This window comes from Sus scrofa, chromosome 2 (genome assembly GCF_054392235.1).
Source record: "Sus scrofa isolate SSC_HxYL_T2T_F1_AM1 chromosome 2, Sscrofa_HxYL_maternal_Yorkshire_Landrace_v2.0, whole genome shotgun sequence".
NCBI classification, from domain to species: domain Eukaryota; kingdom Metazoa; phylum Chordata; class Mammalia; order Artiodactyla; family Suidae; genus Sus; species Sus scrofa.
In genome coordinates, this window is record NC_139384.1 from 72,383,451 (window position 1) to 72,410,522 (window position 27,072).

Sequence of the window (27,072 nt, forward strand, 5' to 3'; positions counted from 1 at the left end):
GAAAACTGGATAGCGATATGTAAAAGAATGAAATTAGAACACTAACACCATACACAAAGATGAACTCAAAATGGATTAAATACCTAAATATAAGGCAAATACTACAAAAATCCTAGAGGCAAATATAGGCAGAACACTCTCTGACATAAATCACAGCAACATCCTGTGTGATGCACTTCCTGAAATAATGACAACAAAGACAAAAATAAACCAATGTGACCTAATTAAACTCAAAAGTTTTGCACAGCAAAGAAAACCATTCAAAGAATGAAAAAGCCCAGAAAATGGGAGGAAAATCTTTGCATACATTGCAGCAGAGAAGGGATAAATCTCAAAAATATATTACCAGTGCATACAGCTCAAAAACAACAAAACAACCCAAAGGAAATATGGGCAGAAGACCTAAACAGACATTTCTCCAAAGAAGACATATGAATGGCCAACAGTCCCAAGAAAATAATGCTCAACATCACTAATTATTAGAGAAATGCAAATCAAAACTACAATGAGGCAATACCTCATAGAGGCCAGAAAGGCCATCATTAACATTTCAACAAATAACAAATGCTGGAGAAGGTGTGGAGAAAAAGGTACCTTCCTTCACTGTGGGTAGTATTGTAAATTGGTACAACCACTAAGGAAAATAGCATGGAGGTATCTCAGAAAGCTAAATATAGAACTGTCATATGATCCAGCAATCCCACTCCTGGGCATATATCCAGAAAAAACTACAATTTGAAAGGATACATGCATCCCTATGTTCACTGCAGCACTATTAACAATAGCCAAGACAAGGAAACAATCCAAATGTCTATCTACCTAATGAATGGTTTAAGAAAAAGTGGTACATATATGCATGGAATACTACTCAGCCATAAAAAGGAACAAAATAATGCCATTTGTATCAACATGGATGCAACTAGAGATTATCAAACTAAGTAAGTTAGAAAGAGAAAGACAGATACCTTGTGATATCACTTGTATGTGGAATCTAAACTATGGCATAGATTATCCCATCTACAAAACAGAAACCAATTACAGATGTGGAGAGCAGACTTATTTCCAGGGGACTGGGGAGAGAAAGAGAAATGGACAGAGAGTTTGGGGTTGCTGGATGAAAACTGTACCCTTTGGAATGAATGGACAATGGGGTTTTACTGTATAGCAGAGGTAACTGTGTGCTATTGGGTCGCTTTGATGTACAACAGAAAATGAAGAAACATTGTAAATCAACTATATTTTAATTAAAAAGATGAAGAACAAAAAAAGAAAGTTGAATCCAAAGAAATGGAAATAACAGGCAATATATTGAAGGAGCAAGTACTATTTCCACAATGTGATCAAAGAATTACAATATATGGCTCTGAGGCTTTGAGTTCTGCTATCCTGTGCATTTCTTCAGTCTCAGGACAAAGGCTCCTTTGGTAAATGTTTCCATCCCAGAGAATCCTTTCAGAGCCCTCTTTATGTCTTTATTTCTCAGACTGTAGATGAAGGGGTTCAACATGGGTGTGACCACAGTGTACATTACCGCAGCTGTTGCACTTGACTGTGAGCTGTGGGTAGCAAAAGGGCTGAGGTACACTCCAAGGCTAGTACAATAAAATAAGGAGACAACTGAGAGGTGAGATACACAGGTAGAAAATGCTTTATGCTTCCCCTGAGTGGATGAGTTTCTACATATAGAGGAAATTATCTTAGAGTAAGAGTAAAGGATACCAGCCGGGGTACTACCACCCAGAAGTCCAGCTCCAAAATGCATCACCATATTATTAAGAAAGGTGTCTGAACAGGCAAGTTGGACCACTTGTTTGATTTCACAAAAAAAGTGAGGAATTTCCAAGTCTATACAAAAAGACAGCTGCAACACCATTAAGCTGTGTAATAAAGAATACATGGCACACATCACCCAGGACACCAGAACCAGAAGCCCACAGAGCTGGGGGTTCATGATGAGCATGTAGTGCAGGGGGTCACATATGGCCACAAACCGGTCATAGGCCATCACAGTCAGAAGAAAGATATCCAATCCTGCAAAGTGTATGTAAAAGTATATTTGGGTGATACAGCCTTTGTAGGTTATAACTTTATTCTGGGTCTGGATGTTCCACAGCATCTTTGGGATGGTGGTGGAAGTGAAACATATGTCTATGAAGGACAGGTTGCATAGAAAAAAGTACATGGGTGAGTGGAGGTGGGAGTCAGAGCTGGCAGCCAGGATGATGAGCAGGTTTCCAAACACAGTGATGAGGTACATGGAAAGGATGAGCCCAAATATGAGGGGCTGGAGTTTTGGTTCCTCTGAGAATCCCAGAAGAAGAAATTTTGAGATGTGTGTACTGTTCCCTGGTTCCATAGGGTGGAGGTAACTATTGGGAAAAAAGAGAAATTGTACGACTAATTTTCACACAAATGAGCATAACCCACATAGCTGAAATACAATTTCTAATTTGCTGTTAAGAAATTAATGTTAATATTTTAAATATAGATAAGTTATTGAGAGTAAACCATATTACATCTCTGACTAGACATTTTGTCCCATTCTTGGTGCATTTCCAAGGAGTTTATATATGTAGAGGGCTTTTTCTTAATTTTTATCAGTGGATATTTGATTTAGAGTGCTATGTCAACTCTATTGTGCAGCATAATGACCCATCATATATTAACATATATTCTTTTAATCATATTCTCTTCTATCATGTTATAGCTCAAGAGATTGGATATAGTCTGGTGTTATAGATTAGTACCTTGTTGTTTATCCATTCAAAATGTAATAGTTTTCATCTACTAACCCCAAACTCCCTGTCTTTCCCACTTCCTCCACTCTTCCCTTTGGCAACCACAAGTCTGTTCTCTATGTCTCTAATCTGGTGCTGTTTTTTAGATAGGACCATTTGTGCCATATTTTAGATTCCACATATAAGCGATATCATAGGGTGTTTGTATTTCTCTTTCTAACTTATTTCACTTAGTATGAGAATCACTACTTGCATCCATGTTGCTACAAATGGCATTATTTTGTCCTTTTAATGTCTGATTAGTATTCCATTGCGTGTGTGTATGTGCCAAGACAAGGAAACAATGAAAATGTCTTTACAGATAAATAGATTAAGAAAATGTGATTCATCAATGTGTGTAGTGCTGCAGTGAACATAGGGGTGCATGTATCCTTTCAAACTTTAGTTTTTTTCTGGCTATATGCCCAGGAGTGGGATTGTTGGATCATATGGTAGTTCTATATTTAGTTATCTTAGGAACCTTCATACTGTTTTCCACAGTGGTTGTACCAATTTACTTTCCCACAAACAGTGGTATAAGTTTCCCTTTTCTTTAAACCCTCTATAATATTTGTTAATTTGTTAATGATGGTCATGTTGACTGGTGTGAGGTGGTACCTTATTGTAGTTTTCATTTACATTTCTTTCATAACTTGTGATAGCATTTTTCCATGTGCCTAATGTGCCTAATTTGTATATCTTCTTTGGAGAAATATCTATGTAAGTCTTCTGCCCATTTTTCAATGGGTTGACTTTTTTTTTTCTTTTGTGGTGAGTTGTATGAGTTGTTTGTATATTTTGATGACTAGGTCCTGGTTAGTTACATCATTTGCAAAGATTTTCTCCCATCCTATTGGTTGTCTTTTCATTTTTAAAAATGGTTTTCTTTCTTGTGCAAAAGTTTTGAATATAATTCATTTTCATTGATATATTTTTGCTTTTATTGTCATTACTCTAAGATGTGGATCAAACAAGATGATGCTGTGATTTATGTCAAAGAGTGTTCTGCCTATATCTTCTTCTAGGAGTTTTATAATATCTGGCCATTTATTTAGGCCTTTAATGCATTTTGAGTTCATTTTTGTGTATGGAATTAGAGAATGATATAACTCCATTCTTTTACATGTAGCTGTCCAGTTTTTCCAGCACCACTTATTGAGGAGACTATCTTTCCTCCATTATATCAATTGCCTCATTTTTCATAGATTAGTTGATGATAGGTGCTTGGGTTTATTTCTGGCCTTTCAATTCTGTTCCACTGGTTTATTTTTCTGTTTTTGTCCCAGCACCATACTGTTTTGATGATTGTAGCTTTACAGTATAGTCTGAAGTCAGCGAGCCTGATTCCTCCAATTCCATTTTTCTTTTTCAATACTTCTTTGGCTATCAGGGTATTTTGCATTTCCATATAAATTTTTACATATTCTGTTCTAGTTCTGTGAGGAATTACCTTGTAATTCAATAGGAATTGCATTGAATTTGTAGATTTCCTTGGGCACTATAGTCATTCTGATAATATCAATTTTCCAAACCAAGAGCAGGTATATATTTCCATCTGTTTGTCTCATCTTTATTTCATTAGTGTCTTATGGTTTCAAAGTGTAGGTCTTTTTCCTCTTTAGGTAGGTTTATTTCTAGGTATCAAGTATTTACATTTTTTTTTAATTTATTTTTTTTGGCTATCACTTGGGCCGCTCCTGCAGCATATGGAGGTTCCCGGGCTAGGGGTTGAATCGAAGCTGTAGCCACTGGCCTATGCCAGAGCCATGGCAACGCGGGATCCGAGCTGCATCTGCAACCTACACCACAGCTCATGGCAACGCCGGATCGTTAACCCACTGAGCAAGGGCAGGGATCGAACCCGCAACCTCATGGTTCTTAGTCGGATTCGTTAACCACTGCGCCACGACGGGAACTCCCCAAGTATTTACATTTTAATGAGAAATTCTCTCTTGCATTTAAGAAATATATATTGAGTATCAACCATGTACTAAGAACATGCAGGGGATAAATAGTGCTTAAAAACAAATCAACCATAATCCAAGGGTGGAGAAGGATATTCAAACAAAAATATTATATGATATGTCAGAAATTAACAGATGCTGGGAAGAAAACAATCAATTATAAGCAGAGAGTGGTAGGAAGTGTTGCTTGAAACCTTGCTTACTGTTCAGGCAAGGCCTGCAAACAATCTGCTAATTGAAGAGAATTTATGAAAGAGTTAGTTAATATGATTTCTGGAGAAGTGTGTGCCTGGCAGAGGAAAGGGCCACTGAAAATGACCTAAAGAAGATGCTTGTTCCATATGTTCAAATCCAAACAAGAAAGTCAGTGGGACAGAAGAATAAAGATGAAATGGAGTGTCAAGAAATGGTGTCAGAGGATGTTGAGGGACAAGCTGGCCTCCCTGCTACAGCTACCACTTCAGGCAACAGATAATCCCTTGTTCACATGCTGTTTCCTGTACTTTATTAATTCTGGTGCAAAGGGACACTATGGATTAAAGCAGATCTCAACCTTAGTACCATCTGTTGATTGAATTCTGGCCTCTGTATCATGCCACCTTAAATATATGGGTCCAGGTGCTTCTGTTTGAGAACTGCAAACACTCTACAAGGCACAGGCCCAGACACACCATGGCCTCCTTCATGGTGTTTTTGCTACCAATCATTCCTCACCCAGAAACACCCTCCTCAAGCCATGAGTGGTTACAACTCAAGCTGGTCAGATCAGGTTGACTTTCTCCTAAAAAATATATGAATGATACTCAGAAATTCCAGTTCATAAGCTTCCAAAGGAACAATAAACTTGGGTTTCCTGTTTGGTATGACCATGTTCTGCCCTGTATTTAAATAAATATGAAAAGTATGAGAGAGAGAGGGAAAGAGAATTAAAGACAGAAGATGTAATAAGAACAAATGGCCCCTGAAACAATGTGATGAAAAAAGTTTCTTTGGTTTGGTAACATTCCAACTTCAGCTATATCTCCTTGAGTCTCAGGAAAAATATTAACAATAAATACTATTTTTTACACATACAGAAACAGCGATATCTGTGTGTTGTGAAAACTGTACAGATGGAATATCTCAAGAGAAAAATAGGCAAAGGCAGTAAACTAACTATTCAAAAACAGAAATATAGAAAATACAACAAAAGTTGAATATTTTATGTGAAACAGTAGAAGAAGACCTGGACTGTTGAATAAAAGCTGGAATAAATGGCCATCTATCTGGAGGGAAATGAAGTGTTTCCTTACCTAACACATCTTAAAAAATTTATAGTGATATAAGACCCCAGTGAACGTTCCACTTTAGATTTAATTATCAAAATGTCTTTCCCATATTTTTTGACCAATTCAGATCTTTTTGTCATCTGATAATGAATAAATCAAGCACTGTCTCTGTTTTCTTATGGGGTATCCTTTGTTATTCTTGGGCTTAGGGTCTTTACTTTTTAAAAATAAATCCAATGGGTATCCTTATTTTCTTGGTCACACCCACAGCATGGAAGTTCCCAGGCCAGAGAATGAATCGAAGATGCAGCTGCAACTACAGCACAGTTGCAACAGTACTGGGTCCTTAACCCATGGCCTTGGGCCAGGAATCGAAGTTGTGCCACCACAGAGACAATGCTGAATTCTTAACCCACTGTGCCACAGTATGAACTATGAAGTGGGTACTCTTTAATTCTAGTTCTGGAGTTTTCCCAACATGCACAGGCCTTTATAAATCATGCTCTATAAAGCCTGGGCAGGTTAGGAAGTTTCATCCTCTTATTCTGCATAAGTTTCTTTACATGGTTTAAGGCTGAGGACTCTATGTCATGCATGCATTTATTTCCTTGGACTATGACTTTGCCACTATAATGCGAGATCCTAATCATCAGAGAGTACACCTGCCTTGTTCATTTCTTATTTTTTCAAAGGTATCTGAATACATGTGCATTTATTTAAAAAAAATTAGAAAATAAGAGAATATGAAATAAAAAGAATGCCAAAAAAATAGGAAACCAGGTAAAAGGATGATTTCATACAATTGTGTTAAGCAAATCCAAAAGGAACACCAGGAAAAACTGACTAAAATATGATATACAATATCAGGAAATGAATAATTACAACATGAAGTAATATTTCATTTAGAAAAAAATCTTGATTTAAGAATATAGCATAAAATATACCTAAAATTTTCTAGTAAATGATTAGGAATTTGTTCCCCTTTGATATAAACAGTACTGTGTCAGATGACTGCGTTTCAATGTGGTTGGAAAGGCTGGACTGTTGAATAAAAGCTGGAATAAGTGGCCATCTATCTGGAGGGAAATGAAGTGTTTCCTTATCTAACACATCTTAAAAATTTATAGGGATATAAGACTCCAATGAACATTCCATTTTAGATTTAATTATCAAAATCTACACTTAAATTCTACAGGTGGGAAAGCTGTCATAATTAAGGGGAGAAAATAAGATGTAATAAGAAAGATACATTCAACTCTCTAAAGTTTAAAAAATCTTTATGGTCAAAAACACCAAAACAAAACAAAAAGGTGCAGAACCATAATTTGTAAAAATAATTGGAAACACAGATAACAGTCCAGATATAGGCCTAAAATATTTAGTTGATGGTAATAATAGGAAATGACATGCTGATCAAATTCATGAATCTTTGTTCAAATTGAGTAATAGTTTTTTTTTAAAAAAACCCAAGAAATCTCATTCACAATTATCAGAGTGGAAAAACACAGAGGTGCCAGGTTGACTGGAGTAAAAATTTTTAACAGGAGGTGTAGGCACAAGGTGTACACTCAATTTTTTTTTCAGAAATGTGAAGTTGAGAACACTGGGGAAACAACCTAAGAATGGATATAAATATTAGTATGGATATTTTTTAATTTATGGCACCTTGATCTCCATATTAGATATTCTGAGCCAGGTGATTCTCTGTGATGGCCTCTGTCCTGTGCACTGTAGGATGTTTAGCAGCCTCTTTGCCCATCACCTACCACACGTCAGTTTCAGAGCCAAAAATGTCTACATATATTGTTCAATGTCCCCTGGGAGACAAAAGCATCTTTGGCAGAGGAGCATAGTTATAAATGAACAGTCTCTAAATGTATTTGTGGTAGTGGTATATCTGGAATTGGTTGAGAAATAATATGATAGACCACCGCATGTGTGAGTATCAGCCACACAATGAAATGTTATAAAGATATTGAAATAATGAACCAGACTTATACTAGGTGAACAGAAACAAGCTCCTGAGGTATTCCTGAGAAAGAAACAAAAGGGGACAAAATGTAAAAAAAAATACCTCACTAAAACATAAAGGACTTTTATGATGTAATCAAGATTGTATTCATCCATTTATGGAAACGTGTGTGAATATGTGTAAGTGCATGTTTTAGAAGGAGGTTTTAAAGGAAACTAAGAATTTATGGAACAAAAAATATTGGTGACAGTGAAATTAGTTAAGTATGGTGTTTCCTGAATAATCGTAGGTAACAAAATTGAGAATCTAAAACTAACTTATAAAAAGATATAAAATAGTAAAATTTTAATGATACAAACACGTGCCCCAACTCAAAATTGAATTGTTAAAACCTTGTAAATGAAAGAAAATAATAGAAGGATATTTAAGGTGTGGGGGAAGAAGCAGTATATAAGTTATAATTTCATCTGACACCATGATAGATGGATTCAAATCTGCATATAGAATACAAAAGTTATGTTTAGTGCTAAGATAAAAAGAACATCTTCCAAGTTCTGGTCATAGATGATGCCACTCTTAAAAATAGATTTAATTTGAAGGCCCAAAGAAACAATAAAGAATAACAGATGTGAAAGTAGAGGTAAACATTCATAAAGTATTATTAATTATAACTAAGAATGCTAAAGCACTTTCATTTTTCTATTTGTTTTCAGCAAAGACTGAAATAGTAAGAAGATGAAAGTGACAATTAAATTCAGTAAGAAAAGTAGCGTTAAAAAAGCAGTGGTTGTGGAATTCCCATCATGGTGCCATGGTTAACGAATCCGACAAGGAACCATGAGGTTGCGGGTTCGATCCCTGCCCTTGCTCAGTGGGTTAACAATCCGGCATTGCCATGAGCTGTGGTGTAGGTCGCAGACGCGGCTCAGATCCCGCATTGCTGTGGCTGTGGCATAGGCCGGTGGCTACAACTCCGATTGGACCCCTAGCCTGGGAACCTCCATATGCCACAGGAGCAGCCCTAGAAAAGGCAAAAAGACAAAACAAAAAAACAAAAAACCAAGCAAACAGAAAAAAGCAATGGTTTTAATATAAACACATGATTACTATAGTCCATAATAGTTTATAACATATTTGAAAGTTGCTGGAAGACAGTAGATCCTAAAAGTTCTCATCACAAGGAATAAATTGTAACCTCTGTTATGACTGATGTTAACTAGGTTTATTGTGGTGATCATTTAGCCATATAAACAACTATTGAATCATTTTGCTATATGCCTATAACACATGTGTTGTTATATGCCAATTAGATCTCAAATTATTTTTTTAAATAAATGAAGCGAATGATGTACAGCTGACTGATAGTTTTGACCATAAAAATTATGTTATTTTCTTCTTTTTAAGGCCAAACCTACAGCATAGGGAAGTTCCTGGGCTAAAGGCCAAATCAGAGCAGTAACTGCTGGCCTACACCACAGCCACAGGACCTCCAGGTTCTAGCCACGTTGGTGACCTGCACTTCAGTTCATGGCAATGCTGGATTATTTAACATATTTAGCAAGGCCAGGGATTGAACCTGCATCCACATGGATACTAGTCAGATTCTTAACCCACTGAGCCACAGGGGAGCAACTTTGTAAAATCTAATACAGTTTCCACAACACACACACACACACACACACACACACACACACACACACACACTCTCAAATATACACTAAATTACAAACATTCAGCTTTTGTAAAAAACCAAATCATTCTTTCAAAGAATTCAATTTTAAAAAGGAATAAGAATATTATTACACAACTATATAAAACAAAAAGGGACATTTGTCAATAAAGAAATACAGAATGGCTAAATAATCCTCAAATATATTCTGCCTGACAGGTAGTAAAATAATGGCAAAGTAAACTTCATTACACTTTTCAAATATGTAACTACTTTTTTTCTTATGAGTTAAGAGACTGTGATATGTATGTTTCATACAGAGATATTGCAAGGATGGATTTTCAAAGAGTCCTTGGTCTAGATCTTTCTTATATATATGGAAATATAGTCTAATATGTCCCTTCCAAAAATAAAAATAAATACCCTCCCTTCCCTGTATGCCACTTCCTATGTAATACACTATTGACCTATTCTTGTTAAATAATAAGATACTTGGACTTACATTCAACTTTTCCTAGCAGACGTGTCTATCTCCCATTTATTCTTCTACTTGAGCTTCCCCAACACCATTTAATTGTAAACATTGACACTTGCATTTCCAAGTACAGTGTTCACTTTTTCACCATCATAAACAAATGCATTATTAGGAAAGCCAATGAAAAACCACAGTGATCTCTGGCATCTGGGCTACTCCACATTGGTTCTCAGGTGACCTCAGGGAAAAGTTTACAGCTTCCATCATCCAATCTAAATCCTGCAGTATCTGTGGAGACCTCAGACTCACCTGCTTCAGAACTTTGAGAGATAGCTTTCTCTGTTTAAGCCAAGATTCCCCCCTAAATGGTTGATGATGCTGATGAGAGCTCTGTCTTTAGTTAACAGGAAAATATCAAGCACTGGACTCCTTTCCAGACTTAGGACTGCAATAGCAAATCCAATGCTTTGTCTGACCAAAAGCTGCAGAGGCTGAGGATATATTTACAGCTTCCTATGCCTGCTCATTAGGCCTGTTTTCCTCTTGTTACTCTAAAACTCTGACTACATGATTTCCCTTGGAGACACCAGTCTGGACAAAATACAGTTTTTTTTTTTTCCCCGCTGATTTTATATTCCTAGGAGACTGCATTATAAGTTATGTGAATTCAGTTTTTATTGCTTCTTCTCCTTTAACTCTTCTGCTACAAAAGTTCTAAGCCTCCTAGAACCTCATCCCATCCCTGAGTTCAAGTTTTCTCAAAAGTATAATATTGAGGATTTGTCTTCACTAGTTCTCCTGGATCATCAAAGTTTGATGCGTAATGTGGTGACACAACCACAGAAATCTCTAAAAATTACTACTTACAGGTGAGAAAAAAATGGCAGCAGAGGAGTAGGACATGAGGTGTATCTGCTCCCACAAATGCATTGAAAATCCATTTCTATGTGGAACTATTACCAGAAAAAAATTCCTGAATGCTGATAAAATAACCCACAGTTCTGATAGAACAGAAAAAATTTCATGGAACTACGTAGGACAAAATAAAGCACAAGATAAAGAGAGGAACAAAGAAATGAAGTGGGGTGGGACTGGTACACCTTGGAGGAAGCTGGAAGAGGAAAAACCATTGCACCCTTGGAAGTTCCCCACACCAGTGAAGAAATCAGCCAAGACAGAGGGGGATCTTTAGAGTACTGGGGAGGAACAGAGTAATCAGTGTAAAGCAGTTGAAATGGAAACATTCCTCTACAAATGGTCAATCTCACTGCCTTGCACTTTCCTGACATGACCAGGGGCCAGGAATTAAAACTCCTGATTTGGAGATCAGACTGAGAGAGAGACCTGGGCCTGGCTATGTGGGAGGAAAAAGTAGAACTGGCAGTTCAGAGACAACCTGAAGCTATTAGAGTCTGGAATGACCACATTTGAGGCTGTAAGCTGAGGAAACCCAGTCAGGTCTGGAAGCCAGATGCCATTGTTAGGGGGTTCTGTAGGGAAGGGGCAGTACCCACCACTATAGCCTTCCCACTGAGAGTGCTCTCCAGCTGCAAGAAGACAAATGCTCCATCTACAGGATCTTCCCTCCAGCAGCAGCTGCCTAGCAACAGTTGCACAGCGGCTCACTGCCTTTAAGGCAACAGAGAAAGTGGAGCAAGCAGAGAACATCTTTGGGGGAGGTAGAGGGAACTCATGAATAGTACTGGCCCTGCAACCCCAGCCAGAAGCAGAGTAGGGGAACACTGAAGTTATTCCTGAATGAATGCAAAAGATCCTGGGAGTCAGAAGGGCCCTCCTAGGAGGGTGGAAAGCATCAATTCATCTAGGGGGCAGAAGGTGGATTTGGAAACACTGCAGGCTGTTCAGGAGTACACCTGGGGCCCCCTGGGTGGGCAGCAAGTCTTGATTTACCAAGGGGGTAGAGAAAATTATTTTCAAAACAGCACAAAGGATCCTGAGAGTTGAACCCCATTTCTAGCAGCCACCTGGCTGCAGGGAAGAAAGTGTAATACCACAGCTCCCATCATGAGCTCTGGAAAGACATGAGCCTCTACCAGCCCTGAGAACTCCAAGACTAGGCACCAGCTGCTGCAACTACATACCTGCTGCCAAGGACCCAATAAACATATACAGTTAGATATTATGGGTTGACAAAGAAATAGCTATCAGACAAAGGAACAAGACGAAAACACACAAAAACAACTAAATGATGAAGAGATAGGCATTCTACCTGAAAAATGATTCAAAGTGATGACTGTAAACATGACTGGGAGGAGGTGGAAATGGAGGCACATAACAGAGAAATTACAAGAAATTTTTAACAAAAAGTTAAAAGAAGGAGGAAAAAAAAAGCAAACTAAATGGACAGCACAACATCTGAAATGAAAAACATCCTAGAAGGAATCAACAACAGGATAACTGAGACAGAAGAACTAATAAGTGATGCGGAAGACAAAGTGGTAGAAATCATTCCTACAGAATAAAATAAAGAAAAAATTGTGAAAAAAACTGAGTAGAGTCTATGAGTTCTCTGGGACAAAATTAAATGTACCACAAGGGTGCCAGAAGGAAAAAAGAGAGAGAGAGAGTGCCAGAGAAAATATTCAAAGAGATTATAGCTGAAAACTTCCTAAAATGAAAAGGGAGCACACACTCAGGTTGAAGAAGCATAGAAAATTCCCCAATAGGCTAAATCAAGGAGAAACACAGTAAGACACAAACTAATCAAACTTACAACAATTAAAGACAAAGACAAATATTAAAAGCCACAAGATAAAAATCAACAAATAACATACAGGAGAATGCCCATAAAAATAACAGCTGATATTTCAGCATAAAATCTGCAAGCTAGAAGGGAGTGGCAAGGTATATTTAAGGTGAGGAAGGGGAGGAATCTAGAACCAAGAATACAATATGCATTAAGTCTTTCATTCAGATTCAATGGAGAGATCAAAAGCTTTTCAGACAAGCAAAAGCAAGAAGAATTCAGCACTTCCAAACCAGCTCTTCAGCAATGACAAAGAACTTCACTAGGCAGAAAAGAAAAGGCCACAATTATCAACAAGAAAATTTCAAATGAAAAACTCACTGGTAAAGCCAAAGATAATATTAAGATAGAAAACAACCCATTGACAAATATATCAAAAATAGCAAACATGAGAGGAGAAGACAAATGCAGAACATTGAAAATACATCTGAAAATAAGTGAACCACAATCCCAAACAATTCTGTAGATATATTGTTGGTTATATTCAAATCTAATTGGAATCACAAACCAAATAACTCTAATGGATGTACACCCAAAAAGAAAAAAGAAAAAGTAAAAGAGAAAGCCATCCAAACACAATCCTAAAGATAGACAAGAACAAGAGAAGATAACAAAATAAGGGAAGAAAAAAAGACCCCAAATAATTATCCAAAACAATTAATACAATGGCAATAAACACATACTTATCCATAATTACACTGAATGTAAATGGATTAAATGCTCCAACCAAAAGACACAGAGAAGCTTAATGAATATGAAAACAAGACCCACATATATGCTCTTTACAAGAAACACACTTCAGTCCTAAGGACACACCCAGTATGAAGGTGAGGGGAAGGAAGATGTTACACATAAATGGAAATCAAAATAAAGCTGGAGTAGCAATATTCATATCAGACAAAATAGACTTTAAAACAAAGAAAGTCACAAGAGACAAAGAAGGGCACTACAAAATGATCAAGATATCCATCCAAGAAGAAGATATAACACTGTAATTATATATGCACCTAACATAGGAGGACCTCAATATATAAGGCAACTGCTAACAGCCATAAAAGGAGAAGTCAACAACAACACAATAATAGTGGGGGCATTTAACAGCCCACTTACATCAATGGACAGATCATCCAGACAGAAAATCAACAAGGAAACACAGGCATTAAGTGACACCATAGACCAGATAGTTAACTGATATTTATAGAACATTCCATCCCAAAGCAGCAGAATATATATTCTTCCCAAGTACACATGGAACATCCTTCAGGATAGATCTCATCTTGGGCCACAGATCAAGCCTAGGTAAATTTTTAAAAGTTGAAATTATTTCAAGCATTTTCTCTGACTACAATGCTATGAGGTTAGAAATTAACTAAAAGGAAAAACAAAGCAAACCCCCCACACAAACTACTGGAAGCTAATAAGTATGCTATTGAACAACCCATGGATCATTGAAAAAATCAAAGAAGGAATCAAGTTACTTAGATACAAATGACAACTAAGATACAGCAATCCAAAACCTATGGGACACTGTAAAAGCAGTTTTGAGATGGAAGTTTATAACAATACAAACTTATCTCAGGAAAGAAGAAAAATCTCAAATATACAACTAACTTCTCCAAAGCAACTAGAGAAGGAAGAACAGGCAAAGCCCAAATTTAGTTGAAGGAATGAAATCATAGATCATAACAGAAATAAATGAAATAGAGACAAAGAACAATAGGGAAGATAAATGAAACCAAAAGTGCATTCTTTGTAAAGATCATCAAATTGACAAACCTTCAGTCTGACTCATCAAGTAAAAAAAGGAAGAGAGCTAAAAAAATAGGAATGAAAATGAGAAATTACACCTGACCCCACAGAAATACAAAGAATCATGAGACTACCATAGCAATTATATACCAATGAAACAGACAACCCAGAAGAACTAGACAGATTCTTACAAAGGTACAACCTACCAAGACTGAATCAGGAAGAAACTGAAGATATGAGTAGACCAATCACAAGAACTGAAATTGACAATGCAATTAAAAATCTTCCAAAAAACAAAAGTCCAGGACCTGATGGCTACACAAGTGAATTCTATCAAAAATTTAGAAAATATTATTACCTTTGTTGTTGTACAAAGAAATCCAAAGTGATTGGGTCACTTTTTAAAATTACTCAATGAATTTTATCACATTTATAGTTTTACAATGATCATCACAACCCAATTTTATAGCATTTCCATCCCAAACCCCCTAGCCCATCTCCCACTCCCCAACTTGTCTCATTTGGAAACCATAAGTTTTTTGAAATCTATTGTCATCATATGCAACAATCAGATCTTAGGCTGTGCCTGGAGACCAGCTTGAAGAAGACACAGGGAGGCTAATGCTGTGACAAGCAAGAACCTGAGCACTCAGGGTCTTTATTTTATTAGGATTGAGAACAAAAAGCGTGGGGTGCAGAGACTACAGATAAAATTTGCAGGGACCACATAAACTGGGGGGATTATGATTAACAGAGTCTGTTCTAACAATCACCAGGTCTTATCTCAGGAAGGCATATATTAACCTTTACAACAGGCCTGTTTGTTCCCCTCACAGGGACCATAAACCTTAACTATCTAAAGTTCTTCCCTAGCATAACCTTCTTGGCATTCCAAAAGGAGGTCATGGTTTTCCATGAGCTCTACAATCTATTCTCTTTCCTTCCTCTAGCTAGGCATTTCAAGCTTGAGGCTTAGGGCCCTATTTTCTTCCACCCACTGTCTGTGAGTCAGTATCTGCAAACAGGTTCATTGTGTCCTTTCTTTAGATTCCACATGTAAGTGATGGGTCACTTTTTGTACAACAGAAATTGAAGAAAAATTATAAATCAACAACTATATTGTAATTAAAAAAAGTTTTAAATTATCCAAATTTAAAAAAGTACTATTCACCTTTTCAAAGGAGAGGATAAGATTTCCCTGTTAACATAAAATCTTGGGTATTATACACCTTGGTTTCATGGTAGTTTTTTCCAAGCCAATAAGGAATTTCTCATTTATATCAGAAGTTGAGGGCTCTCACTACATCTCTCATTGTACAATTTCATAACTTTAAAAGACACAGATATTATTATGTACCACTAGCTAACATACTATAGAGACTGTCAAATTTCATTTTTTTGATGGTGTGTTCTATGGGGTAGTATTTTATGAACTCTATTCTCCATTGGAAAAATGGGAGTCACAGGGATTTAATATTCTTCTGGAAGGTATAAGCAACATAAGGGATGGAGTCTTGATTAGAATGTCAAGGCTGTGCTTAAATTCCAGGGCAGTAATTCCCTACTGGAGATTATTTTGCACCTGGGAATATTTGGTGATACATGAAGTGATGCTACTAATCTCCTATATATCACAGAACTGTACCCACTACAAACATTTATCCTGCTCCCAAAGTCAAGAATATGATGGTGAGAAAACCTATTCTAGACCAGAATACCTATAAACTCCTTGTGCATTCCAATAACCAAGGTCTCTGATTTAAATGAAAATTCTGAATAATCAGGTCTCTAGTGGGACCAGGGACTGCATTTCTAACAAGCCCCCTCGTGGATTTTGTGCTGAAGGTCCTAGTCTGGGGATCACAGTTTGGGTAGCAAGGCTGTAGTACTCAGAGTCTACATAGGTGTACATAGGTTTAGTGTTCTCCAGCAAGAATCTTCTATGCATACACTTTTGAAAGAAAAGTTTTTCACTCACTTCATGGGAGCTTACACAAAATTTATCGTCAAAAACACACCTACCAATCCTTCAACATCATGAAAAAAGGACACATTCACGTGGACACTAAAATCTGTTCAGTGAATAGGTATAGATCTTGAGAATGAAATATTGTTCTTAGTAACACAAACTGTACTTTACAATTTCCATCATCTTTAAGATTTTCCCAGACTCAAATGCCATATAAAGTGAATGGATTCAAATTTGTGTTTCTGTGTAGATTCCATGTAGTAACCTGAAGTTAATTATCCTTTGTCAGTGACTATCACAGGCACTACCAATGGAGCCAAATAAGAGACAATAATTTCAATGAGAAGGACTGAACCTAATAAGTATCTTTAAAATAAGCTATAATTTGGAAGACTCCATTTTCAAAAAGATCAGTTAAGATAGTGATATGTAAAGGAATGATATTCATAAAACTGAAACACAGTAGTCTCAGTTCCCACTATTTAAAATTTCATCAATTGCCTTACCAATAAAATATATTTATTTTCCAATAGTATAAGAGTTAATGACAATTCTTTCAGGTGAATAAGAGAAACTTTATTTGATATATGTCATTTCAGAAGAAATTATTCCAAAGAAATCCACATGACCCATGAAATAAATGTGAATTGTAAATATTTTGAATGAGGCTTGGGGAAAACATTGAGAAAGTAGGAAATGGACATAGGGGAAAACTGTCCATAAACCAGACTGGAAAGTAAACTTATAAATGTGGCTCACTTCAGAGGTAGGAGCAGTTGAATCAAATAAATGAAAATTTCAGGAAATAAAGATAAGATGAAAGTTCTGCTTTCACAATCTGATCAAATACTATCAAATTCTGGCTCCAATGTTTTGCATCCTGAAAAAAAGGGAACTTTTCAAGCCCTTTATAGCTGCTAAAGTTTGTTGCTTTATAGCTTCTATAACAAAGACTCTTTTCAGAGATCTTTTTTTTTCACTTTTATCAAGATATAATTGACAAACTACGGATATATTGTAAATACAGAGTTAGTGGGACTTTTTTGATGGAGTTAATGTTTGTTAGAAAAGAGGATGTAAAAGGCTACAAACAGAGCATAGGCTTTATTTATACTTTTTAAAAAAGGTGTGTTTGACATACAACACTGTATAAGCTTAATGTATACAGATGGCATAATGACAACATATTTTGTGAAATGATTGTCTCAATGAGTTTAGTTAACACCCATCATCTTGTTTAGGTAAAGGAACAAAAAAAATCACAGGAATGCACAGGCATTCAATCTCTTTCATCATCCATCCTTTTAGATGAGGACATATATACACATTTACATATATATATATATATTTATATATATAGATGATATAGATTTTGCCCCTTCAACAAGACAAGGATTATGGGCAACATTTTGATTAGACAAAAATCCTCATATAACTTTAGTATCCTTTCTCTATATGCTCAGCTTCATTCAAACTTATCAAAAATATGATAAATTGCATTAGTATCAAGTGTATTTTTTATGGAGTAATGTATGTTATGACAATTATTTTAGAGAGTAAGAGAAGTTACTTGGAATGCCATATATCATAACAGAAGATTTATTTTCAATAATTTTAGAATCCCCCAACTAAGAAATGGAATTCAAACATTTCTGATCCAAAGGTAGGAATATTTTGAAGTAGGAAAATAAAAACTGCCTATATATTGGAGGGAGGAAAAGGTTAATAAAGGAGTCTCTGAAATTATATACAAAAGCTGATCCCCAAAAATGGAAATCCCAGATAATAAATGGAAGGATAAAATTTTATTATACAATGATCAAAGAATTCCTATTTCTGGTTCAGAGAACTTGAGTCATGCACTCAAGGGCGTTTCATCACGAACAGGATAATTGTGCATTTTATACCTGGCATCAAATATAATCTCTTCAATGCATTCTTTATGTCTTTATTCTTCAGACTATAGATGAATGGGTTCAGCAAGGGCAAGACTACAGTGTACATCACCGAGGCTACTGCACTTGAGTGTGAGCTGTGAGTAGCAGCAGAGCTAAAGTACACTCCTAATCCTGTAGAATAAAATAAGAAGACAACTGAAAGGTGAGACACACAAGTAGAAAATGCTTTATACTTCCCCTGAGCTGATGAGATTCCATGAATGCAAGCAAATATTTTCAAGTAAGAGTAAAGGATACCAGCAAAAGGACCAACGCTCATAAGGAGAGCTGCAAAATACATCACCAGGTTATTGAGAAAAGTGTCAGAACTGGCAAGTTGTACCATCTGATTGGGTTCACAGAAAAAGTCCGGGATTTCCAAATCTGGACAGAAGGACAATCGTGATACCATTAAGGTGTGTAACAAGGAATACACCTTATTACACACATTATCCAGGAGATCAGAACCAACAGTCCACAGAGTCCAGGGTTCATTATGCTCATATAGTGCAGGGGGTGGCCGATGGCCACAAACCTGTCAAATGCCATCACACTCAGGAGAACGTCATCTAAGTCTCCAAAGAGAAGGTAAAAATACACCTGGGTAATGCAACCTTCATAGGTTATGATTTTACTCTGTGTCTGAATGTTCTGTAGCATCTTTGGGATGGTGGTGGAGGTGAAACAGATGTCTACAAAGGACAGGTTGGATAGAAAAAAGTACATGGGTGAATGGAGGTGGGAGTCTGAGCTGACAGCCAGGATCGTGAGCAGGTTTCCAAACATGGTGATTAGGTACATGAAGAGGAAAAGTGAAAATATGAGGGGCTGCAATTTTGGATCCTCTGAAAGTCCCAGAAGAAGAAATTTTGAAATGTGTGTATTGTTCCCTGGTTCCATGTGATGGAAGTGACTATTGGGAAAAAAGGAAAATAACATAACGAGTTTTCACCTAAACTGACATAACTCACATAGCTGAAATACTTCAGTTTCTATTTTACTGGCAAGAAAATGATGTTTATATTTTATATATAGATAACTTCTCCTTGAGGATATCCCCACTTAATCTCTGACTATGAATTTTTGTCCATTCTCAGCATGAAATAAGAAATATATATTGAGTGTCAATCATGTTTGAAGCACATTGACTGAATAAATAGGGCTGAAAAACAAATCTCCCATAATCCAAGGATGGCAAAAAATGATATTCAAATAAAAAATATTCCATACTATGTCAGAGGGTGAAAAATACTCTGAAGCATGCATTTTGAAAACAAATCAGGTAAAAGCAGGAGGTGGGAAGCTTTATTTTGTGTAGATGTTTGAAACAAGTTCTGCAAAGTTATATTTGAACACAGACTTCAAGAAAGAAATAAAATAATTAATATGCCAGCAGGAGAAGTGTGTACCTAGCAGAGTGAAGGGCCCCTGAAAAGGGCCTGAGGAACATGCAGGTTTGATATGTGGAAATCCAAACAAGGAAGCCTGTGGGGCAGAGGAATAACTGAGAGAAGGAGCGATGAGAGCTAGTGTCAGAGGATGCTGAGGAACAATGCAGCCTTCCTGCTATACCTACAACTTCAGTACACAGAGAATCCCTCATTTGCATGCTTTTCCCTATTCTTTATTAATTCTTGTGTAAAGGTATCCTATGAATTAAAGCAGATCCCAACCTTAGTACCACGTGTTGATTGAATTCTGGCCTCTGTATTATGTCATCTTAACGCAAGAGTTGAGGTGCTTCTGCTTTGAGAACTGCACTCACTCCCCAAGGCACACACACACACACACACACAATGGCCTCCTGGGCTGAGATACTACCACACCCTTCTCACCCAGAAACACCCTCCTTAGGCCATGAGTGGTTACAATTCAAGCTGCTCAGATCAAATTGGATTTCTCCTAAAAAATATATAAATGATACCCAGAAATTCCAGTTCATAAACTTCCAAGGGAACAATAAACTTGGGTTTCCTTTTGTTATGACATTTTCTGCCCTGTATTTAAAGAAGTATAAAAAGTATCAGAGAGATACAGAGATATGGATGTTGGGGTTGGGGGACGAAGGAAAAAGAGCTAATAAGCCCCTGAGACAATATGATGAAGAAATTTTCCCTGGTTCGGCAACATTCCAACTTCAGCTACATCTCCTCGATGCCCAGGAAAAAAAAGTAAAGAAGAATACCTTTTTTATTGTAATATAGAAATAGTACTATCTATATGGCTTGAAAAACTATACAGATTGAATATCCGAAGAGAAAAATGAGTAAAGCAAGTAAAATAATAATTCAAAACCAGAAATACACAAAATATAACAAAAGTTGGGCATTTTATGTGAAACAGTAGAAGATTTGTTTGTCCTGTGCCTTTTACGTATTATTTGACCAACTGCATTTTTTCGCGGTCTGATAGTGAATTAAGCAAGCCCTGTTACTGTTTTCTTATGGTACATACTTTGTTTGTTATTCTTGGGTTAAGTGTTTTTACTTTTTTAAATAAATCCAATGGACACACTTGAATGTGATTTCTGGTCTTTTACCAACATGAAATTTCATCCTTTTATTCCGCATTTCTTCACATGACTTAAGCCTGTGGACACTATGTCAAATGCACATTTATTTCACTGAACTAAATAAATGACTTTGCCACTCTAATGCAAGATCCTAAGCATCAGAGGCTACACCTGCATTTTTCACATCTTATTTTCCCAAAGGTATCTAAATACATGTTCATTTATTGAAGGAAAAAAAACACTTAACAAAATGAGAAAGTATAAAATAAAAGGAATGGCAAAAATTATCAAAGCAAGTAAAAAGGTGATTTCATATAAATGCATTTAACAAAACTGAATGGAACACAAGCTACTAACTAAAACATGATATACAATAGCAGTAATTGAACAATTAAAACATGAATTAACAGTTAATTTAGAAATGACATTGACTAAGAGAATATAACATGTAATATACCTTAAACTTTTTGGATATAGAAGAGGATTAAGTTTATCTGGTGATTGACTGGGAACTTGGTACCCTTAGATATGAACACTATCCTATCAAGTACATACCACAGGAAGGATGTTTTTAATCTGGTTAGAAAAGGCTGGATTGTTGAATAAAAGCTGGAACAGAAGGCTATTTATCTGTAAGGAAATGAAGTGGTTCCTTACCTAACATATCTTTAGAAGTTCATAAGGACTTAAGACCCCAGAGAAGAGTGAATTTCAGATGAACATATTAACAATTACATGTAAATTCTGCAGATGAAAAACTATCATATTTAAGGGGATAAGATCAAATGTAAGAAGAGAGATATATTCAACTTTCAAAAGTCTAAAACATACTTATGGTCACAAGTACCCAATAAAAAGTTAATTACAGAACAATAATTTGTAAAAATCATTGGAAACAGAGCTGTTGAGAAAGAGGTACAAAATATATAGATGCATGTAATAACAGAAAATAACATGCTGATCAAAGAAGTGAACCTTTGCTTAAAGTGAGTGAGTGATAGTTTAAAAAACAACAACAATAAATCTCCTTCACAACCATCAGTCTGGGAGAACATTTACAGAGCTGCCATGTGGGCTGGGGTTAAAACAGGTAGTCCAGGCATAAGGGGTACACTCTAATTTCGCTGGCAGAAATGTCAAGTTGGAAACACTGGGGAAACAACCCGAGAACAGCTATAAATATTACCAACATGGATGTTCATTAACTCAGGGCACCTCGACTTCTGCACTGTTGGATATTCTGGGACAGATGGTTCTCTGTTCTGCCCTCTGTCCTTTGTATTGTAGGACAGCCTCCTTGCCCATCACCTACCACACCTCAGTTTCATAGCCAAATATGTCTATGTATATTGTACAATGTCCCCTGGGAGATAAAATTGTCCTTGTTGGAGAAGCATAGTTTTAAATTAACTCTCCCCAAATATATTTGCAGCAGTGATATATTTGGAAATGGTTGAGAAATAATATGATAGACCATCACAAGTGTGAGTATCACGGCCATACCATGAAACATTATACAGACATTGAAATAATGAACCAGGATTATACTAGGTGAATGGAAACAAGCCCCTGGGGTATTCTTGAGAAAGAAACAAAAGGGGACAAATTTTAGAAAAAAGAATTCACTAAAACATAAAGGGCCTTCATGATGTTTTCAGGATTGTATTCATTGATTTGTGGAAAAGTGTCCAATATGTATAGGTATATATTTTTATGATTTTATTTTTATTTTTCCATTATATTTGATTTACATCATTCTGTCAATTTCTGCTGTACAGCAAAGTGACCCAGTCATACATATACATATATTTTTTTCTCACATTAACTTTCATCATGTTGCATCACAATTGACTGGATATAGTTCCCTGTGCCATACAGCAGGGTCTCATTGCTTATCCACTCCAAATGCAAAAGTGTGCATCTCTTAACCACAGAAAAAGTATATATTTTAGAAGGAGGTTTTGAAGGAAACTAAGAACTTAGAGAACAAAAAGTATTGGTGACAGTGAAATTAGTTTAAGTACAGTTTCCTGAACAACAGTAGGTAACAAAATTAAAAATCTACAACTCACTGATAAAAAGACATAGAATAGTAAGATTTTAATGATGCAGACATGGTCCCTAGTTCAAGATTTAATTGCCAAAGCCTTGGAGATGAAATAATATTATAGAAGGACATTTAAATGTGGGGAAAAAGCAGTATATAACTTAGAATTTCATCTTACATAGAGATAGATGGATTCAAATATGCTTATAGAATGTAAAGGTTATATGTAGTGAAAAGATAAAGAGAATGTTTTCCAAATTCTTGCCACTGATGGTGCAACTTTTAAAAAATACATTTAATCTGAAGGCCCAAAGAAACAATAAAGAATAACAGGTGTGAAACTAGAAATAGACATGCATAAAGTATTATATATTACCACTAAAATTCTCAAAACTTAAATTTTCCATTTGTTTACAGTAAAGATTGACATAGTAAGAAAATGAAAGTGATGACTAAATTATTTCAGTAAGAAAAAAAGCAATAAAAAAAGCAATGAATGAGAAGTAATATATGCCTGATGACTATAGTTTGTCATACTTTATAACGTATTTGAAATATGCTAAAAGACAGTAGATCCTAAAGTATTCATTAAAGTAAATAAATTGTAACTACAGACGGTGATGATTTGGCAATACTAAACAAATGTTGAATAATTATGCGGTACACCTTTAATACATATTTTTATATGTCAATTATACCTAGGATTCTCCTTTAAGAGGAATACCATGTGACTGACTGATAGATTTGACAATCAAATTTATATATTCTTATACAGCCCCCCATGCATATGAACTTAAAGACAAATTTTCAGTTTTTATAAACAGCCAATTCATTCTTTCAAAGAATTCAATTTTAAAAGGAAATAGCAATAATGTGTCACTGCTATATAAAACAAAAAGTTATAGAGACATTTTTCAATGGAGAGACACTGAATGGCTAACAATCCACAAATATATTTAGCATGACAGGTAAAGAAATTAAGGGCAAAGTAAACCTAATTACTATACACATTTTCACGTATGTAACTACATTTTTTTAAGAGTGTGAGAGAAGAGATAATAACTTGTGTTTCATACACACCACTTGCAAGGATGTATTTGCAAAGAATCTTTGGTCTAGATCTTTCTCATGCATGTGGAAACATAGACTAATAGGACTCACCCCAAAATAAAGAGAAATGCCTTCTATTCACTATATACTACTCCATAGGTAATGGTAACCCCTATTGACTTACTCCTGTTAAATAATAAGATCCTTGGACTAATGTTCAACTTTAAATGGAAGCTGTTTATGCCTCCCATTTCTTTCTTTCTTTTTTTTTGTCTTTTTGCCATTTCTTAGGCCACTCTCGTGGCATATGGAGGTTCCCAGGCTAGGGGACAAATCAGAGCTGTAGCCACCAGCCTACACCACAGCCGTAGCAACGCAGGATCTGAGCACTGTCTGCAACATACGCCACAGCTCATGGCAACACCAGATCTTTAACCCACTGAGCAAGGCCAGGGATCGAACCTGCAACCTCATGGTTCCTAGTCGGATTCATTAACCACTGTGCCATGACGGGAACTCCCCATTTCTTCTTTTAATTAAGCTTTCACTAATATCATTTAATTGTCAACATTGACACATATATTTCCATTTGCATGTTCTTTTTTTCAGCATCATATGTAAATATGTTATGGGGAAAGCAACAACTACAGTGATCTCTGGTATCTGGGCTATTATAGTGTTGCTTCTCCTGTGACTTCAGGTAGAAATTCTTGGCTTCCACCTTCTCTGATCCTCTCCTGAAGTGTCTGTGGAGCCCTCAGACTTACCTGCTTGGGAACTCTGAGAGGACGCTTTTCTTGTGGAAGTAAAAATTCCTCCTTGAATGATTGATGATGCAGGTAAAATTTTATCTCAAAACAAGACAACAGGAGGAGCTCAAGAATTGATCCAGACTTAGGACTCCAAGAGCAAGGACCATATTGTGTCCAGGCATGAATTGCAGAGGCTGAGGGACTGCAGCAGAGGAGATATTTACAGCTTCCTATGTCTGCTCATTAGGTCTCTTTTCCTCTTATTATTCCCACCTCTAAGCACATGATTTCCCTTGGAAACACTCTTCTGGATAGAATGGAAGTTTTTTCTGTTTATTCTCTATTCCTAGGCGTCTGCACCAGTGATGAATAGAAACATGAAGAAAGACTTTGGGGGTGAAGTAGAAAAGAGTGGATTTATTGCTTTGCCAGGCAAAGGAAGCCACAACAGATAAATGCCCTCAAGACTGTGCCCTCCCTTGAGAGAGAGTAGAAAGGGTTCTTATAATCTAGGAGTGGAAAATAAGGCCATGGATAAGGATGCAAGTCTTCCTAATTCTTTACTTAGGGAAAATTTTCAAAAACATCAAAGGTGGCATCAGATGGTCCCTGGACTGCCTTCAGTGGTCCTTGTTGTTACTGTACTGTGTGCTTTATTCTAGAGTGAAGAGTGAAGAATGCTCACAAAGTATGGAGTGTTAGGGAGTGCTTTCTTGGAGAAGTAAACATCAGGTGCATTTTACTATTCTTACTAGAGTGTAATAATTTATAACTGTAATAATGCAAGAGAGAAAAAGTGTGAGAGGGTGACGGAGTGGACTAAGAACGAAGTTTGATTTTGCTGTGCAAATAGAGAATTACAAGTGAATATAGACTAATGAAGAGCCCAGCACAGATCAGAATAACTCCTCTCTACACAGTCTTATATGATAGTAGTCATTATAGTTTACTGTTTGGATGAGGTCTAATGCAGAAATGGCTAACTATTACAAAACAAAAGTTAGCAGAACTGAAATCAATTGTAATAATCTACTCCATCTCATACTAGGAATTTGTTATGATATTTAAATATAGCATTCATAATTACTCTGTTTTTAGAGTTTATTTCAGATAATTGCATTAAAAAGTGACTTCAGAGAATGGCAGGGTAGAAGGACTCAAGCTCAACTCCCTGCAAAGCTACAATTAACTGTTGAAAAACCATCAACACTAAATCATTAAGGATGATAAGGAGTTACAAAACATTGAAAAAATAAAATAAAGTGATAAAAGGAAAAAAACCCGCAACCAAGAATACTCTATGCAGCAAGGCTCTAATTGATTCTTTAAGAGAAACCAAAGATTTTACAGACCAGCAAACATTAAGAGAATTCAGTACCACTAAATCAACTTTACATTAATACTAAAGGAACTTCTCTAGGTGGAAAAGAAAAGGTTACAACTAGAAAGAGGAAAATTACTAATCAGAAACTTACTGGTAAAGCCAAATATAAAGTTAGGAAATCATCTACACACAATATATAACAAAACAAGCAATAATGAGAAGAGCAGGATACAAATACTGGATATTTGAAATGCATTTGCTAATAAGAGACCATCATCTTAAAACAATCATACATATATGTATATATGGAGATTCCTATATTAAACCCTCATGGTAATTGCAAATCAAAAATCTATTAAGACATACACACACATATAAGAAAAATCAACCCAAACACAACACTGAAAATAGTCATCAAACCATAAGAGAATAGAACAACAGAAGAACAGAAGTAAAAAAGATCAACAAAATAAATCTAAAACAATGAACAACATGGCCATTAGAACATCCACATTAATAATTACTTTAACTGTAAATGGACTAACTGCTTCAACCAAGATATAGACTTGCTGAGTGGATAAAATAAAACAAGACCCCTATATATGTTGTCTACAAGAGAACCATTTCAGTTCTATGGACACAAACAAACTGAAAGTGAGAGGATGGAAGAAGATATTCTATGCACATGGAAATCAAAATAAAGCTAGAGTAGCAACACTCATATCAGACAAAATGTCTTAAAATAAAGACGGTTACAAGAGACAAAGAAGGACATTGCATAATGATCAAAGGATCAATCCAAGAAGATATAACAATTGTAAATATATATGTCCCCAATAT

General features: G+C 36.1%; 1 protein-coding gene and 1 pseudogene across 1 annotated transcript; both read right to left on the reverse strand.

Annotated features, from left to right (window-relative positions):
* Window positions 1-1,381: 1,381 nt before the first annotated feature.
* Window positions 1,382-2,377, reverse strand: LOC100519414 (olfactory receptor 7A17-like). Its single transcript, XM_085011693.1, has one exon. It carries the CDS (start codon window positions 2,354-2,356, stop codon window positions 1,382-1,384), a length of 975 nt encoding a protein of 324 aa, XP_084867819.1. The 5' UTR covers window positions 2,357-2,377.
* A 16,096-nt stretch (window positions 2,378-18,473) lies between these two features.
* On the reverse strand, window positions 18,474-19,447 carry LOC100519591 (olfactory receptor-like protein OLF4; annotated as a pseudogene).
* Window positions 19,448-27,072: the final 7,625 nt, after the last annotated feature.

Bases quoted from the DNA above. Each gene is read 5' to 3' on its own strand.
- LOC100519414 (XM_085011693.1), bottom strand. From the start codon at position 2,356: ATGGAACCAGGGAACAGTACACACATCTCAAAATTTCTTCTTCTGGGA.